Source organism: Podarcis cretensis (assembly GCF_951804945.1).
Source record: "Podarcis cretensis genome assembly, chromosome: 10".
NCBI classification, from domain to species: Eukaryota; Metazoa; Chordata; class Lepidosauria; order Squamata; family Lacertidae; genus Podarcis; species Podarcis cretensis.
Window position 1 is genome coordinate 19,564,349 of NC_137179.1, and position 17,389 is coordinate 19,581,737.

A 17,389-nucleotide genomic window follows, 5' to 3' on the forward strand; every position below is an offset into this window, starting at 1 on the left:
GGATTCTCTCTCTCTCTCTCTCTCTCTCTCTCTCTCTCTCTCTCTCTCTCTCTCTCTAACATGCATACCCTTGCTTCCCTAGTGGGAAGAAGGGGAGCATTCAAGTGTGATTCCTCCCACTTTCACTGCACCTGTGTAAGGCAGGTGTGGGGACACCCTGGCACTCCAGATGTTGTTGGACTACAATTTCCATTTTCCCTGTGCTTTGGCTGGGCTGATTAGGGAAAATTGAAGTCCAACATTTTCCGGAACACTGCAAGTTCCTCAGCACTGGTCTGGAGAGAAAAACAGCTTTAAATGTGGGTTTGGGAAAGCATTGAACACCAGTGAAGCGGTAAGTGCTGCTCCATTCTATTTACCTGTAACTTGCTGGTTTTAAAGCTCCTCCCTCTGTGCTTTCAGATGGTTCCCACTGAGTTGGTGGAGAAGGAGTTCTGGCGACTTGTGAGCAGCATTGAGGAGGATGTAATTGTGGAGTATGGAGCCGACATTTCATCCAAGGACTTTGGAAGTGGTTTCCCTATAAAGGATGGCAGGCGAAAGCTAATGCCGGAAGAGGAGGTGTGGCTAGGATACACAATCTGCATGCACTTTAGAAAGCTGACTCTATATGTTATTAGGATTAATGTGTTTGGGGGTATTTCAGTTTTGAGAGGCAACAGTTTTAACATACAGTTAACATTCTTTATGATATCTCTTGGCCCCAATGAGCATTGTGGACAGAAAGCTTGGGGCCAGGCCACTGCTGCTGATTTAGCTCATCAGGCTGGCAGTGGGGCTGAACAGATATTTGTACCCTCTCATTATTGCCCCTGCTCCTTATGGGGGGTGGCCCTATGGTGTCACTGAGTTCTGCGGAGTTCTTAGTCCAAATGTGTGTGCATTGCCGTGTGAATGACTTCATTCCTTATATATGCATGTTGGATGCAGTATCACTAGCATGGAGGCACCAGCCAGTACATGTGTGTGCCAGGAGCACTTCCATCATCTGATGAATGGTGAGGATGGGTGGGATGTTAGACCGACCACCAAGGGCAGCTTACTTAGAGCCCCCCAACACTTTTATTGTTACTGGTTTAGCAACAAGTTGTAGGGGGATAAATGACACCTTTCACTGACTCCTCTTGCAGCAATGCCACTAGAAGTGGTAATTGGTGTCGTAAAGAGGCAGAAGGAGAGTGTTTAAACTTTTCCTGCTAGCTGAAACTCCCTTAGCTGTTTTTTTAAAACCTTCCTCTTCAGAGGGGGAGCATCTTACTGCATCCAGTCGCAGTGGGACTTGCTGTCAGTGCCAATGAATCCTGCTTGCAAAGGCGCAATTGGGAGCTCCCAATTGTACTTTTGTAGCCATGTCCTTATCTTCCCCACACCTGGTGTCACATATGTCCCAAATGTGGGGCAGGTGGATGTGGTTTGGGGAAATGGTGTCATGGGCTAGAGTTTCTTCACCCCTGCTGTAAGTGAAGGTTGGGCTGACCTGTGTAAGGGATGGAGGTCAGGTTTGCCATCAGTTACAGCCTCCCCACCCCATCCAGCCTTCCTGCCCCAACCCAGGGTTCAAGCGATGGTGAAGCACCTGCAGAACGTTATTTACTGCCTGAATGTGGCAGAGGATTATAACCATTCTAGGAGGAGAGTGTAAAGAACTGGCTCTTGTCCTATGTTAGGGTATATTAGTTTTCTTCTGGCCACTTCCTTTACAAACTCATCTTTGTTCTTTTGGCAGGAGTATGCCCTTTCTGGTTGGAACCTCAACAACATGCCAGTCCTGGAACAATCTGTTCTTGCTCACATCAATGCTGATATTTCTGGCATGAAGGTGCCCTGGCTTTATGTGGGAATGTGCTTCTCTTCTTTCTGCTGGCACATTGAGGATCACTGGAGTTATTCCATCAACTACCTTCACTGGTATGGACCCCTGCCACATTGGGTGGGTGGGTGGGTGTGCATGCCCAGGTAGTGTCACCCTTATTTGCCTTATCTTTTCTAGAATGTTACACAAGTTCTCTGCTCAAGGGAGAAGAGCATTGAATACAATAATGAGTGTACAGTAAGGGCGAAAGTAAGGGACACGGGTGGCACTGTGGTCTAAACCACAGAGCCTAGGGCTTGCCGATCGGAAGATTGGCAGTTTGTATCCCCATGATGGGGTGAGCTCCTGTTGCTTGGTCCCAGCTCCTGCCCACCTAGCAGTTCAAAAGCACGTCAAGTGCAAGTAGATAAATAGGTACTGCTCCAGCGGGAACGTAAACGGCGTTTCCATGCACTGCTCTGGTTCACCAGAAGCGGCTTAGTCCTGCTGACCACATGACCCAGAAGCTGTCTGCAGACAAACACCGGCTCCCTCAGCCTGTAGAGCGAAATGAGCATGCAACCCCAGAGTCATCCGCGACTGGACCTAACGGTCAGGGGTACCTTTACCTTTAACGATGCAAAGACAGTTATTAATGAGAGAAGCTGGTATATGTCTAAGTCGCAAAACACTCCAAATATGTGGGGCGGGCCAGAGTAATGTCTTTGAACCTCTTCAGTCAGCTTCTGAACAATCATATGTTTCCCTGCCATTGCTCAGCATCCTCCTTGTTTGTGTATTACCTGAAGACCAGGCTTATAAATAAGTAGCTCATCCTTGACTTGAAGCATCTTGTTTTCCAGTTCAATTTATTCTTGGCAAACTTCTACTGCTTCTAGAAGACTGGGCCTATTTGTAGATTAGGGTTGGAAAATACGTCTCATGCTAGAATGTGCTTTCTTTGTGGTAATGGATGATATGTTTTGCTAGGGGAGAGCCAAAGACGTGGTATGGAGTGCCCTCCCATGCAGCAGAACAGCTGGAGGAAGTAATGCGAGAGCTTGCTCCGGAACTATTTGAGAATCAACCTGACCTTCTGCACCAGCTAGTAACCATCATGAACCCCAATGTGCTAATGGAGCATGGTGTGCCTGTAAGTTCTGCAGAACCTTTACCTGCCTATAGGTTACTTGTCTTGTGTCACACAGAATGACTTGGAATAGCATTTTAAACACTCTGTAGATTCATTTCAATCCAGCTTCAGGCCTGATTATGGAAGTGAGATTGCTTTGGTAGGTCTGAAAAACCTGTGCCAGGAACTGGACTGTGAAGGTTTCCCAGTGGAATCTTAAGTAGCTTTCAACACCATCAACCCCAACATCCTTCTAGCTACTGTGTATAGATTGTGTTCTAAATGCTTTTAACCCTTATCTAGGCAACTAGTGATTTCACTTGTAGATAGTGGAAAGATGCTCCTTTGGCGATATGCCCTAAGAGCCTTATGTAAAAAGATTGAGGTTTAAAAACCAGTTTCTTTGCAGCCTGCATCAGTTGGTAGATTCTATGAAGTGGTTGAGAAGGGAAAAGGTGATAGCATTGTTCATGCATGAATTAGTAGTTACTACCAGCCATGTTAATCTCCGTTTCTGAAAGATGAATATGATAATGATGCTTTCTTTCCAAAATCTCTCACTTCTCACTGTCTCTAGGTGTACCGGACCAATCAGTGTGCTGGCGAATTTGTTGTGACTTTTCCACGTGCCTATCACTCTGGATTTAATCAAGGATACAATTTTGCTGAAGCTGTGAACTTCTGCACTGCTGACTGGGTCTGTATACATCTGGCATAACCTAGCTTTTCTCTTATCTGGGCACTGTCTGGTGCTATATATTAAAAGGCATCCACGTAGTACCCATCTGAAAAGGATTATTGTTTTGGTTACAGCTCAAGGTGCAGTTTTCTCTACATTGGGCAAAATACAGTTGTGGCTATTTAGCTTTTTGCTGGTAAGGTTTGGCAGCTCTCCAATTTGCTTCTTGCCATTAGTATGGAACAAGCAACTTACTATAATAACTCTATGGTGGTTTGGTATACAAATACTAATATGCTGTTTACATTAGACAGGCATGTATTAAGACACCTCGTTAAAACTTTATTAAACCAGCATATCCAGATACATTGCTTAAGGTTTGCTTTTAAATTTTCTCATATTGTCTGTGTATTTTTTTTGATTGAGCAAAAGACACAACACTATTGTTACCTCTGTGTCCACTCGTATAAGCCCCTTGAATATTTTATGTATATCATACTGTATTACACCATGCTATGATGATAAGTTACATAAGGCTGAATGGTCAAAATACCTTGCATCAAACCAATTTTAAGCACAACACTTGTTGCAGTCCAAAGTCTGCGTATTTTATCTAGCTTAGATGCAAGCTGAAACCTTGCAGAATTTCCAGAGGCTGTGACATGCTCTGTGTAGTAATCGTCTTTTTCGAAATTAAATCTCACATACTGGGGAAATTGAAACTTGTTCAGTACAGTCATACCTTGGGTTATAGCCACTTCAGGTTGCGTTTTTCAGGTTGTGGACCGCCGAAACCTGGAAGTACTGGAACGGGTTACTTCCGGGTTTCGGCAGTTGCGCATGTGCAGAAGTGCTAAATCGCGCTTTGCACATGCACAGAAGCGCTGAATCGCAACCCACGCATCCCGCATGGATCACGTTCGCAACCTGAGCGTCCACTGTACTGACTTACAAAGTCAAACCTTTATTCACCACTCTGAAGAACATGAAATGGATATACTATATATTTTGGAAAGTCCTTTTGTCTGTTTGCTCTGCATTTGGACACCTTCTTTTTTAATAGAACCAGAGCTTGAAAATTAAAATTGGTATAATGCAATGTTGCAATATAATGCAAAGCTGATCATTCTGAAAGAACCTTTGTATTTTCTACTTTTTACATATTCAAGTGAGGCAAAATTTCCTTTTTTTGGATATCTGATCTTTAAGGTTGCCTCACTTGTTTTTTGGCTGAAATAATTACTGTTGGCAGGAGACTAGGTGATATACTTCAAGTCTTGCAATGTAAGTCTAACTCTTACTCTGTTACTATGTTCACATCATTTTCCTCTGTTAAAATGTGTTGGCTCTTGCAGCTTCTTTGGTTTCTCAGATATTATGAGGAGATGGTATCCCCTTGAGAGACTTTCAAGTCTCACTCCTCTTGTTTTTTGCTTCTCATCCCCATTGCTGTTTATCTTTTTTTGTTCCCAGCTAATTATGTGGTTGGCTTGGAGTTTCTGGGGGAGAGGCTGATTTCAGACAGGCTATTTGAGACTCCTTTGGCTTCATGTGAAATGAAGCCCTTGGGTTCCAGACCTCACACAAGCAATTCCCTCATATCCCCTCCCCCCCAAGTTGACTCCAAAGAGCTTGGCTTACCCAAGGCCCCTGGAGACCCTACTCCTGGATAGTGTGACACACTTAATGCTCATAATAATTGCCTATATCATTTAATGAGACCATTTTAATGTGTTTTTCTCATGAACTCCAGTATGGAAGCCCAAGATGAGCTAGGGATAGTTCTAAACCAGATATCTCGCTTCTTGCATTTCTAGCTTCCAATAGGTCGGCAGTGTGTCAGCCATTATCGGCGACTGAGGCGTCACTGTGTGTTTTCTCACGAGGAACTAATTTTCAAGATGGCTGCCGACCCAGAGTGCTTGGATGTGGGGCTGGCTGCCATGGTCTGCAAAGAAATGACTCTCATGACAGAAGATGAGGCACGTTTAAGGGAGGCTGTCATACAGATGGTGAGTTCAGGGAAGCTCTGCTTTCATGCCCTTTTGGACTGAACAAAGAGATTGTGTGAGGCCTTGGAAACAAAAGGTCTTCCCCTGACCAGTATCTTTGTTAGATGTCACTTTTTCTTTGCATTAGGGAGTTCTGATGTCAGAGGAGGAAGTGTTTGAGCTGGTTCCAGATGATGAGCGTCAGTGTGCAGCTTGTAGGACCACCTGTTTCCTGTCTGCTCTTACGTGTTCCTGTAACCCTGAGCGACTTGTATGCCTGTATCATCCAAATGATTTGTGTTCATGCTCTATGCAGAAGAAATGTTTAAGGTACCATCTTCCCAGTCCATCCTGCTTCCTTTTGTATACTGCCTTATTTTCTGCCTCTAAACTAGGATAAATGTTTATAGTAATAATGTTCCCTCTTATTCAAAGATCCAGTGCATAGTAGTCTGACAAATACATAATGTTGTTATCATCTTCCCCATTATTATTTTTTTGCTTCTACACACTTGAAAGTTGCAGTACATTTGAAAGTTCTTCCTCCTTGTTTATCTCCAGATACCGGTATCCACTAGAGGACTTCCCTTCCTTGTTGTACGGAGTGAAAGTCAGAGCACAGTCCTATGATACATGGGTCAGCAGGGTCACAGATGTGCTGTCGGCCAACCTCAGCCACAAGAAAGGTTAGATGCAGTTTTGTTTCCTATTGGAATCTGTTAAGGAAGATTTTCAGTTGGTTGGAAACACAAATGGGAGATGGACTTGAGCAAAACCAAATCCTAAAACAATATATAAATTTCAGGGAAGGCTACACAAAATACTTCACTAAGACATGTAAACATGTATTTAAAACTAAAAATGCTGAAATGTTCAACATAGAACTGAATTAAGTCAGCAAATGATTTAACACAGTGAGTTCCAGAGAGCCAATGTGGCATAGCAATTAAGCGTGTTTGGCTAGGATCAGTTTAAAATCTCCACTCAGCCATGAAGCTCACTGGACCAACCACACACTCTCAGCCAAATCTGCCTGATTTGTGGGGAAGATACAAAATGGGGGCAAGTGAAGAACCATGTACACTAAAACATACTTTGGAAGTGTCCCTGAGCTCAGAGGAACAGCTTGTAATGTGACACAAAGAAGGGCTACAGGGTCAGAAAAGCTGTGCTGGTATGTGAAGCTACTTCCATACATTTCTACACTGTGGCTCTATGTCCTGCAGAGAGGGAATAGTTTTCTTGCTTTCAAAATAAGATTGAGACAGTATGCATTTGACCTGAGCAAGCTTACATGACCCAAGCAAGCTTATATGACATTCCAGCTGGGAATGTCGCTTCTTATGACGTCTGAAATACTTGTTCCTTTTAGTACTGCATGCTTGACTTCCTCTTTCTTTCTTTCTTTCTTTCTTTCTTTCTTTCTTTCTTTATTTTTTTTTTTGGACCAGTTGCCCAGAAGCAGCCAATCAGCTGCTGCTCATTTATCAAGCAGCAAATGCTTTCAACATTAGATCATGCGGGACATACATTTGCAGCAAGGGATGGCTAGTTCAGAATTAAATTTGTAGTTTGACTCTTAAAAACAACAGATGGCTATCACCCTGGAATTTTTTTCTGTTCTTCAGGAGGTTTAATACTTAACATTGATTCCATGTAGCAAGGTGATGGGTGTGTTACACAATGTGTGCAGGGTTTCTGATACCAAGCTAGTGTGCTCATCCTTGTGAGACATTCTTCAGTTTAAAGTGCCAATATGGCAAGATAGTCAAGGTTAATTAGTTAGTGGAAGTATTGGATTGCCAGCCTGCCTTTCACACAATTTTTTTGTAGAAATGAGGCTAAAATACTGCCATGAATTGAGGCATCTTGACTAAAGTGAGGAGCAAATACTTTCTTGATGTAGGAAATAGCTCATAACGAATGGATAGCTATGCATATGATAACTTGAATGTGTTCAGTCTACTGTTCTTGGGGACTTCGTGGTTGGGTGTGTGGAGTAGTTTGCTGTGCTTGTGTATATGTGCAAATGGCCTCTTGGCTAATTTCTTGCAGATGTGATTGAGCTGAGAGTGATGTTGGAGGATGCTGAAGACAGGAAATACCCAGAGAATGACCTCTTCCGCAAGCTAAGAGATGCTGTGAAAGAGGCAGAGACTTGTGCTTCAGTGGCCCAACTGCTTCTGAGCAAAAAACAAAAGCACAGGTATGACCAGGAAGGGTGGAGGTAGATTTTTGGCATAACTGTATAAATCAGCAACCCAAAAACGCTTATTCTACTGTCAAAATAAATTGTGCATGCCTTGCCAGAATTGACACTTTTCAAATGGAATATATTAGTTTGATAGGCGGTTGGGGGGATGTGGCAAATGCAGTTTCATCGTGAAGGGGGGAGAAATTGGAAAGTGTTTAGAGAAGTCAAATCAGAAGGATTCTACCCCCTAGAGAATGCATGTAGAAAACTTTTGCAATGGCGAGAGAATTAGGGAACTGGTGAAACATTTCAAATTGGAAATAATGTGTTCAAAAATGACCAAACTGGTGTTGATCATATTTTGCTCATGCTGAAGGAATTTTGCTGCTTCTGGGTTCAATTAGAAAGACCTAATTAATATTTACATGGGCATCCTGAAGGACTCCTTTCTCCTCCATGTGAACTTGCATGTTAATAAAAATCACTAATGAAGGCCCTGCTCTGGTTACTTCACCTTCAAAAGTTAGGTTGATGGTGACAGCATTGAGCAATGTTGTCCCCAAATATTTGTGCTTGTTGTGAGGTGAAAATTGGTAGAGATTTTGGCAAGCTTTAACTCTGTATTTTTACATGAAAATCTACACTACTATTAATTCTGATAAAATATTGGGCTCTACAGCTTTTAAATTATTACATAGTTAACATCTGAATTCTATTTTTCAGAGTGTGTGATGGTAAGGCCTCAAACTCCCCTACAGCCTCTATTTTATGTAACATATTTGTTTATGTAACCAGAGGAAATTTACTATGTGTTGTTGTTGTTAATTTATTAATGACATTTGCCTTTGTCTCAATGGTCTCAAGGCGATGTGCAATAAAAGAGTAAAAAACAGTTAAACACAAAAACACCCAATACATTTAAAACAAAACTAAAATGGTACAAAATAGACACTTATGGCAATGACTTATTTATTCAGCTGGGAAAGCCTGTTGGAACAACAGCAACAAAAAAAAAGTTGCCAAAAAGTGCAGATAGTGACACCTGTTGCATTTTGACAGGAATGCTTTTCCACAGAATGGGCAGCCACATTAAAAGCCCTGCTCCAAATTACTGCGGAGCGGGCTTCTGAGATGTTTGGAATTTGCAGGAGAAACTTCCCCAGAGAACAACTGGTCCTGGTCTGTGTAGGGCTTTACATGCTAGTACCAACACCTTGAACTTGGCCCGTTTGTTGACTCTGTTGCCGTCCAAGAACTGTGTATATGATTTACAAGGTTCTTTTCTTTCCCCATAGTAGACTGACCCCAGAGAGTGGAAGGACACGGACCAAGCTGACTGTGGAAGAACTGAAAGCTTTTGTGCAGCAGCTGTTTAGCCTTCCCTGTGTCATCAGTCAGGCCCGGCAAGTAAAGGTGGGTTTTTGGAGAAGGCTGTACAGTGGTACCTCGGGTTACATACACTTCAGGTTACATATGGTTCAGGTTACAGACTCCGCTAACCCAGAAATAGTGCTTCAGGTTAAGAACTTTGCTTCAGGATGAGAACAGAAATTGTGGTCCAGCGGTGCGGCAGCAGCAGGAGGCCCCATTAGCTAAAGTGGTGCTTCAGGTTAAGAACAGTTTCAGGTTAAATACGGACCTCCAGAACGAATCAAGTACTTAACCCGAGGTACCACTGTACTTGGATTGAGTTTTGGTTCTCTTTAGAATGCAGGTGACTGAAGGGTATTCATCCCGCACATGCAGACATGCGCAGGCCTGCAGCCCCTGCTCCTCAGCTGATCTTTGCAGTTCAGCTGTGTCTGTGTCTGTGTGTGGCAGGGAGTATGGGTGTGTTATCAACCCCTTTCTGCTCAACAGATGTTTGATCTTATGAGGTGGTGATTTTGATTGCCATGAAGGCACTGAACTGTAATAATCTTAGCACTTTCTACTTTTTTTCTTTACCTCCTGCCACTAAAATCAGTGGGGTTTGTGGGGAAGGGAGCTGGATCAGGCTCTTCATCTGGAAATCAGCTGCCTCTGATTTAGAGCTTCCATTTCCTGTTTGAAATGAACGTTCTGCAAGATAATCAATTAATGAACATATCTAAGTTTGAAAATTATGCAACCCGGGGGCTTTGTTTAATACACTATTCCATTTAGTTCTGTGGTCTTTAAATCTTCCTAATGTGAAACAAAAAATAATTTGCATTTTGTGTACTCTAAATATAGCCAAAGTGATACAAAGGCAGATTGTTTTCCTGGCAGTGCTTGCTCTTCTCATGGTTTGGACACTGTAGCATCCCAGGAAAACAAAACATGGACAGTAATGAGACTGAATTTGATTGTTTCCAGTAGTTATAGTCAAGAAAAGTGTTTTATGGGGAGGGGTTTCAGGTTTAACACAACAGATAGAAGCAAGTGTCTTAGCACTGCTTGCCATTCCAGTCAAAGCACTTAGAATCACGCTTTTTCCTACCTTGTCAGTTATTCTGGGCAGCATTTCTGGCAATAAACTGTTCATTGTAGCTTTTTTTCTGCCTGACATCAGATGTCATTGCTTGGAACCTCAATAGTTCTGAACGTTCAGCTCATCCCAAACATACCAGTAACTAGTTACGCAGTCTGCAACCCCTCTGGCAGCTGCCATCACTGTAGTGAATGAGCACTTTGTTGTCACTCCCTTAGAACCTGCTGGACGACGTTGAAGAGTTTCATGAACGTGCTCAAGAGGCCATGATGGATGAGGTCCCTGACTCATCTAAGCTTCAGATGCTGATAGACATGGGCACTGGCCTCTATGTGGAACTTCCTGAATTGCCTCGCCTGAAGCAAGAGCTGCAGCAGGCACGCTGGCTGGATGAGGTGCGGGTGACCCTTTCAGATCCTCAGAGAGTCACCTTGGATGTGATGAAGAAACTGATTGACTCAGGGGTGGGGCTGGCCCCACACCACGCGGTAGAGAAAGCCATGGCTGAATTGCAGGAGCTGCTCACAGTTTCCGAGAGGGGGGAAGAGAAAGCTAAAGTCTGTCTGCAAGCAAGGCGAGTATTCCTCTTGGTCATTCTGCTCTTGGTTTACAGGACCTCGGAACTGCGGTGTCATTTAAGCCACAATGAGTTGTAGTCAAGTCTTGGCCTCCCAACACGTGAACTGACTCCTCTAATAAGTCTATGGAGCGGTGCCTGCCTTATGGCCAAAAAATGAAATCAAAGCATTCACATTCTAATTCTGTCCTTCAGAGATAAGTTTGGGAGCACCTCGCTAAAACTGCACTTTGAATCCTGTTGATGATATTCAGTTTTCATCATCAGCCTTAAAAATGGAATAAATAACGCTGAAAAATGCACTGCCACAGATAAGGAGTTAGTTTTGGGTGATGGCTGTTCAGGCAATGACTACATGGTAGCTAGGACTTACTTTATACTACTACTTCTACTACTACTACTACTACTACTACTACTACTACTACTAATAATAATTTATTATTTATACCCTGCCCATCTGGCTGGGTTTCCCCAGCCACTCTGGGCGGCTTCCAACTTAATATTAAAATACAATAGTCTACTAAATATTTAAAGCTTCCCTAAAGAGGGCTGCCTTCAGATGTCTTCTAAAAGTCTGATAGTTGTTTTTCTCTTTGACATCTGGTGGGAGGGCATTCCACAGGGCAGGTGCAACTACTGAGAAGGCTCTCTGTCTGGTTCCCTGTAACTTGGCTTCTCGCAGCAAGGGAACCGCCAGAAGGCCCTTGACACTGGACCTCAGTGTCCGGGCAGAACAATGGGGGTGGAGACGCTCCTTCAGATATACTGTTAAGAAAGCAAGACCATATGCTAATCAGGTTGTGCCCCCCTGCACCCCCAGGCCTCGGCAAAGCATAGCAGCTCTGGAGAGCATTGTCAATGAAGCAAAGAACATCCCTGCTTACTTGCCCAATGTGCTGGCACTAAGAGAAGCCCTGCAGCGAGCGCGAGACTGGACATCCAAAGTGGAGGCTATTCAGGTATGGTTCACAGCAAGCAATGCAGCTGGTGTATATATCCTTAAATCCTTTCCAACAGGCATTTGCTTCCTTCCTTGAAAAGACAGCATCATTTTTTCATTTTGAAATCTGATATTCATTGATTGTCCCATTCATTTCCATGCTTTTTAATCCTGATGCATCCTGCCAATGCATTGCAGTGTCTTCTTAATATTTACTTTACCGTATTTATGTCCTGCCTTTCCATCTCAATAGAGATGCTGAAGGTGGCAAGCAATACACTGCAAAAATAGAATAAAACTGTAAAATTTCTTCAAGCGAAGAATGGTAGGGATTCTGTTCCCTGGCTGTGATTGTGTTTAGTTGTGAATAAAAGTTGACATTTTTAGTTCTCTGAACTGGCTTCAGAATGTAAGGGTGGATAGTCACTGCTGGTGACAACTGCTCAGTTGGAGCAACTTGAATACTGAAGCCTTCTCCAATTAAATGAGCTGTATTTGTATTGATAAATATGTGGCATCATCCACCCTGCCCCTTATGTCTCAGATTTAGCCTTATAGCTGCATTTCCTTGAACAAAAATTGAACAGGTCCTTTTACAGAGGTTTTCAATTTTATATTTATGCACCCATACAAGCTCACTTGTTCCTCACAAGCAGAGTGAAGTCATTTGTTATTTACAGATAGATGTTCTGGAATTATGTACGTACAAATTATAAAATTTGCTTTTGGAGTGAATTATGGAAACTATTGGAATGTGTAGGAAATTATTAAATGTGTGTGTTTTATGGGTGAGAGCTGGTAGAGTAATAGGCTGCTTGGGAGCACTTCCTTCCATATGAACCTGCCAGTACACTAAGGTCATCCTTAGAGGCCCTTTTCCAAATGCTTCTGCCCTCTGAGGTCTGGCAGGAAAGAGCCTTTTCAATTTTGGCACCCCAGCCTTAGGACACTCCTCCCAAGGAAGATTGCCTAGGGCCTTCTCCTTACTTTATGGGTTGGGCCCATAGCGTAGCAACACAGCACCTGTGTTGGATGGAGAAAGTCCCAAGTTCAATCCCTGGCCTCTCAGTTTAAAAAAATCAGGTGGCAAGTAATGGGACAAACCACTGCAAGAAACTCTGAAACTCTGAAACCACTGCCATAGTGGTCAGTATTGCCAGGTTAGGTGGGTAAATATTTCTCCTAAAAGGCATTGTCCAATGTATTTTTGGCAGCAGACATGGACCCTTTTATTTTATCAGGTCTATTAGTGTGAATTGCTTTTATTTTACTGTTGTAATTTTATTCTCTTATTGTGTCGTGCTGTGTTAATTCTCATATGTGATTTTATTGCACTTACCCATTTTATCCTAATATAATTGAACAGTGTTGAAATCCACCTGTGGCTGCATAGGTTGGCATAAGTTCAGTTTACTGTGGTGGTGGGAATGTTTAGCTGAGAATTATTCTTTAACCCCCCCCCCCCCCAGAATGGGAGCAACTATGCATATTTAGAACAGCTAGAGAATCTGTCTGCAAAAGGCCGCCTGATACCCGTCCGCCTTGAGGCATTGCCGCAAGTCGACTCACAGGTAGCAGCAGCCCGTGCCTGGAGGGAGCGAACAGGCAGAACGTTCCTTAAGAAGAACTCGAGCTACACACTCTTACAGGTACGTTGTGGGTAATCCTGTATTGGGGCCTCTAGAAATGGCCTTAGCATTGCCTTCAAATGGTTAACTGGGGCTAGTGACCATCTCTATCTGATGCTTGGCGCTGGTATAGCCATAACACTTCCCAGTGTCTTAATGCATAACCGATTGAGAAGCATTAAATCTGCACATGAGTGAGATGAAAATACATGAACTTCAGTACCATGTTAAGGGGTTATCTTTAGGAAAATGGGTCTGCTTTGCCTGAAATTGATTCCCCACCCCAAAAAGTTTCAGCTTGCTAATTAAGTAGTGTTTACCAAAATCATTTTAATTTGTCTCCATTTAGAATTCTGACTTAAATCTGATTTCAAATGAAATTTGTCTGAAATGTTTCTGTGAAGCATTCAATCTGAGTGGTCTTATAACTGGTCTGCTTTTTGGTTGCAGGTTCTGAGCCCTCGAACTGACATTGGTGTTTATGGAAGCAGTAAGAACAGGCGAAAAAGAGTCAAGGAGCTGATAGAGAAGGAGAAAGAGAAGGAGCTTGACCTGGAGTCCTTGAGTGAGCTAGAAGATGGACTAGAAGAGACCAGAGACACTGCAACTGTGGTAAGGAACTATAACAGCACTGCACTTGGGGGGCCCTTACATACTAACTTCATGGAACAATAAATGCTTGTGAGTGTTATTACCTGTGGCAGGTATTTGGCCAATTTTTGATCACTCCTTTTGTTTCCAGGCTCAGGACAAAGTGTTGATACTAAGGCCTTAAATGGCTTGGGACTCTAGGTATTTTAATGTCTACCTTCATTTGTAGGCTCCTCTCCACATGCTGTGATCATGACCTGAGGCCCAGCTCATCCAGGACCAGGGCATTCCCTGGTCACCCAGTGGAATGCCTTACCAACCAGGGTGCAACATGCCTCATTGCTATATAGTTTTAGGTGGCGGGTAAAGAGGTAGTTGTTTGTAATTTTTTGAAATTAAATAAAACAGAATAGCTATGCTACATAGTTCTTGTTTGCTCAGTGGAAGTCTCTTCAGTGTTGAGATGGAAAGCTTTCAATCATAATTTTAAAAGTTATGTTAAAAATGGAAAGCATTTTGGAAGAATGATAAAATGTATTTGCATATAAAGATAATGATATAATTATGCTGTAAATCCTCATTACGTGGAGAGATGTGAACTGCTTTTGAATACTGGACTAATCTGTAAACGTAAGTTCATAGGAAATTCTGTGGAAATTAAGATGAAGCTTCTTCTGCACATTTAAAAATGATATATTTCTATAGTGCTTCACATGAGTTTTTGTGTTCAGTAATAATGTGCCAGAGATGGAGAGAAAAGTTTGCCTAAGGCCAGCTAGTTAGTTCATGGCAGAGGTGAGATTCAAACAAGGGATCTCCTGATTCATAGTTTGATGCTGTGGCCTCTTTGCCTCCTCAGCTCCCCACTTAAAGGAAGAAAATGGGGTATAGCAGCTGAGCTGAGTGAAGGGTTTTCACCTGTTCTTCTCCCTGTCCAATAGGTGGCAGTCTTCAAGGACCGTGAGCAGAAGGAGATTGATGCCATGCATGCCCTCAGGGAAGCCAACCTGGCAAAGATGATGATGGTGGACCGCATTGAGGAGATCAAGTTCTGCATCTGTCGCAAAACAGCCAGTGGGTTCATGCTCCAGTGCGAACTCTGCAAAGACTGGTTTCACAGCACCTGTGTGCCCCTCCCCAAAACCAGCTCCCAAAAGAAAGGCTCCAGCTGGCCTGCCAAAGAAGTCAAGTTCCTATGCCCACTCTGCATGCGTTCGCGAAGACCCCGCCTTGAGACCATCTTATCTCTGCTTGTGTCCTTGCAAAAGCTGCCGGTCAGACTGCCGGAGGGGGAGGCACTCCAGTGCTTGACAGAGCGGGCTATGAGCTGGCAGGACCGAGCGCGGCAAGCTCTGGCTACAGATGAACTGTCCTCTGCATTGGCCAAGCTCTCTGTGTTGAGCCAACGTATGGTGGAACAGGCTGCCCGGGAGAAAACAGAGAAAATTATCAGCGCAGAGCTACAAAAGGCCGCAGCCAACCCTGACCTACAGGTAGGGGTAAGGCGGGGCCTAAGCAATACATAGGATGTAGTTTGTTTCTCTGGTGTATGTAGTGCTTCTTTCTGGGAACACTTGAAAATTTGTTGCATATTAAGAACTGTCGCTTAGTTTGATCTGAATGCAGCCCATCTCCTGCAACACAAAGCTTCTGGGGATTTTTTTTTTTTTTTAATTTAGGTGTCTTGTAAGGCCTACAAGTGAAGGTTACAATGATATACACAATAAGGACCTCCGCAAAAATACCACAAGAACAATAAGGCACAGAATTTTATAAAAATGTATATTCAGTTTTCATAGCTGCAGTGCACCATTCAGACAATGGCCAGTTACTCTGGAATTCCAGCTGATCACATTTTCTTTTGCGTTACAAAAATAAAGTCACAAGGCTTACAACAGGGGTCAGCAACCTTTTCCAGCTGTGGGCCGGTCTATCATCCCTCAGACCATGTGGTGGGCTGGACTGTATTTTTTTTTTGGGGGGGGGGGAAATCAACGAATTCCTATTCCCCACAAATAAGATGCATTTTAAATAAAAGGACACATTCTACTCATGTAAAAACACGCTGATTCCTGGGCTGTCCGCGGGCTGGATGAGAAGGCAGTTAGGCCGCATCCGGCCCCTGGGCCTTAGGTTGCCTACCGCTGGCTTACAAAATAAGGTGATAAGGTTCAGTTTGAATAGGAGTGGGTTCACAGTTTAATAAACTCAGGTTTGTTACGAATGTAGGTAAGTGGCCAAATCACATCCGTTTTCTTTAAGCACATAAAGTATATTCATTGACCAGCAGGGGGTTTATAGGCTGGAAAGCCAGAGATTGTAAAATGTGACAATCAGGACAGGTGAATGTAGGTGTACTTCCCGTATTGTTTTACTGATGGGATTATAGCTTTACTTTGAAGAGTTACTAATTTACATTTTGGTATCCTGCCTCCTGTTTGCTTCACTCCTTTTTCTGTTTTGGCTTTCTCTGCCAAAATACAGTATACTGTATTTTATTTAGATGTGAAGGTTACATTTCTGGATCTGAATTGTATCCACAGAGCAAAGCAAAGGAGACCACCTGTTGAATTCTTCTAAATTAACTTAGTTTTAACCTCCTAATACTTTTTCACCCCTTAGGGTCACTTGACTAGTTTTCAGCAATCTGGCTTTAACCGGGCAATGAGTAGTGTGTCGTCATCTCCGCGACAGACTATAGACTATGATGATGAGGAGACAGATTCAGATGAAGCCATCAGGGAAGCATTTGGCTATGACATAAAGGTCAGCACTGCAGTAAAAATCTTTGAGCCATTAATGTCAGTTTTATTTCTTCAATGAAACTTCAGCCAATTTACTGTAGCTTACATTCACAGCTGTAAAAGTTGCTTGACACATCAAGGTGATCCAAGATGTGTCGTGAAGCTTGTAATGGATTTTAATCTTACTTCAGAGTTTGCATTTGAATTAACTGACTGGAAATGAGCAAAAATGCACTGTCCGTCCCCATAAATCTGGAGAGAGGTATTGACCCTCTTGTCTATCTGTTGCAGTGGTTAAAAAGTAAACCATAACCCATGTTCCTATAACACACTAGCTTAACATATGTTGGCACAAAAATAGATAACTCTATGCTTATGCCCACTTACATTCTGCTCGTAGGACAATGCCAGTGTAAAATCCTCTAGCAGTGTGGAGCCCAACTTGTTTTGTGATGAAGAAATTCCCATTAAATCTGAAGAAGTTGTAACACACATGTGGACAGCCCCCTCCTTCTGTGCTGAACATGCATATTCATCAGCTTCCAAAAGCTGCTCTCAAGGTAACATTTCCTATATATATGGGGCATCTAAGGGCTTGAGTGACCTCACAGTAACATGTAACACTTGAGTGCCTTGTGGCTCTTGAGTAATTAACTATAATTCTAGCTC

The 17,389-nt window shown here is 43.0% G+C and overlaps 1 protein-coding gene across 1 annotated transcript in view; it reads left to right on the plus strand.

Annotated features, from left to right (window-relative positions):
• KDM5A (lysine demethylase 5A) overlaps positions 1 to 17,389 on the plus strand; it is a 43,720-nt gene that overhangs the window by 17,872 nt on the left and 8,459 nt on the right. Inside the window, exons 10-25 of the mRNA XM_079993241.1 lie at positions 403 to 561; positions 1,727 to 1,908; positions 2,783 to 2,945; positions 3,502 to 3,621; positions 5,421 to 5,615; positions 5,743 to 5,924; positions 6,156 to 6,280; positions 7,650 to 7,800; positions 9,087 to 9,201; positions 10,459 to 10,814; positions 11,638 to 11,776; positions 13,227 to 13,406; positions 13,836 to 13,997; positions 14,918 to 15,469; positions 16,599 to 16,742; positions 17,121 to 17,280. Coding sequence (XP_079849367.1) covers positions 403 to 561; positions 1,727 to 1,908; positions 2,783 to 2,945; positions 3,502 to 3,621; positions 5,421 to 5,615; positions 5,743 to 5,924; positions 6,156 to 6,280; positions 7,650 to 7,800; positions 9,087 to 9,201; positions 10,459 to 10,814; positions 11,638 to 11,776; positions 13,227 to 13,406; positions 13,836 to 13,997; positions 14,918 to 15,469; positions 16,599 to 16,742; positions 17,121 to 17,280 — 3,085 coding nt within the window. The remainder of the gene's footprint in view (positions 1 to 402; positions 562 to 1,726; positions 1,909 to 2,782; positions 2,946 to 3,501; positions 3,622 to 5,420; positions 5,616 to 5,742; positions 5,925 to 6,155; positions 6,281 to 7,649; positions 7,801 to 9,086; positions 9,202 to 10,458; positions 10,815 to 11,637; positions 11,777 to 13,226; positions 13,407 to 13,835; positions 13,998 to 14,917; positions 15,470 to 16,598; positions 16,743 to 17,120; positions 17,281 to 17,389) is intronic.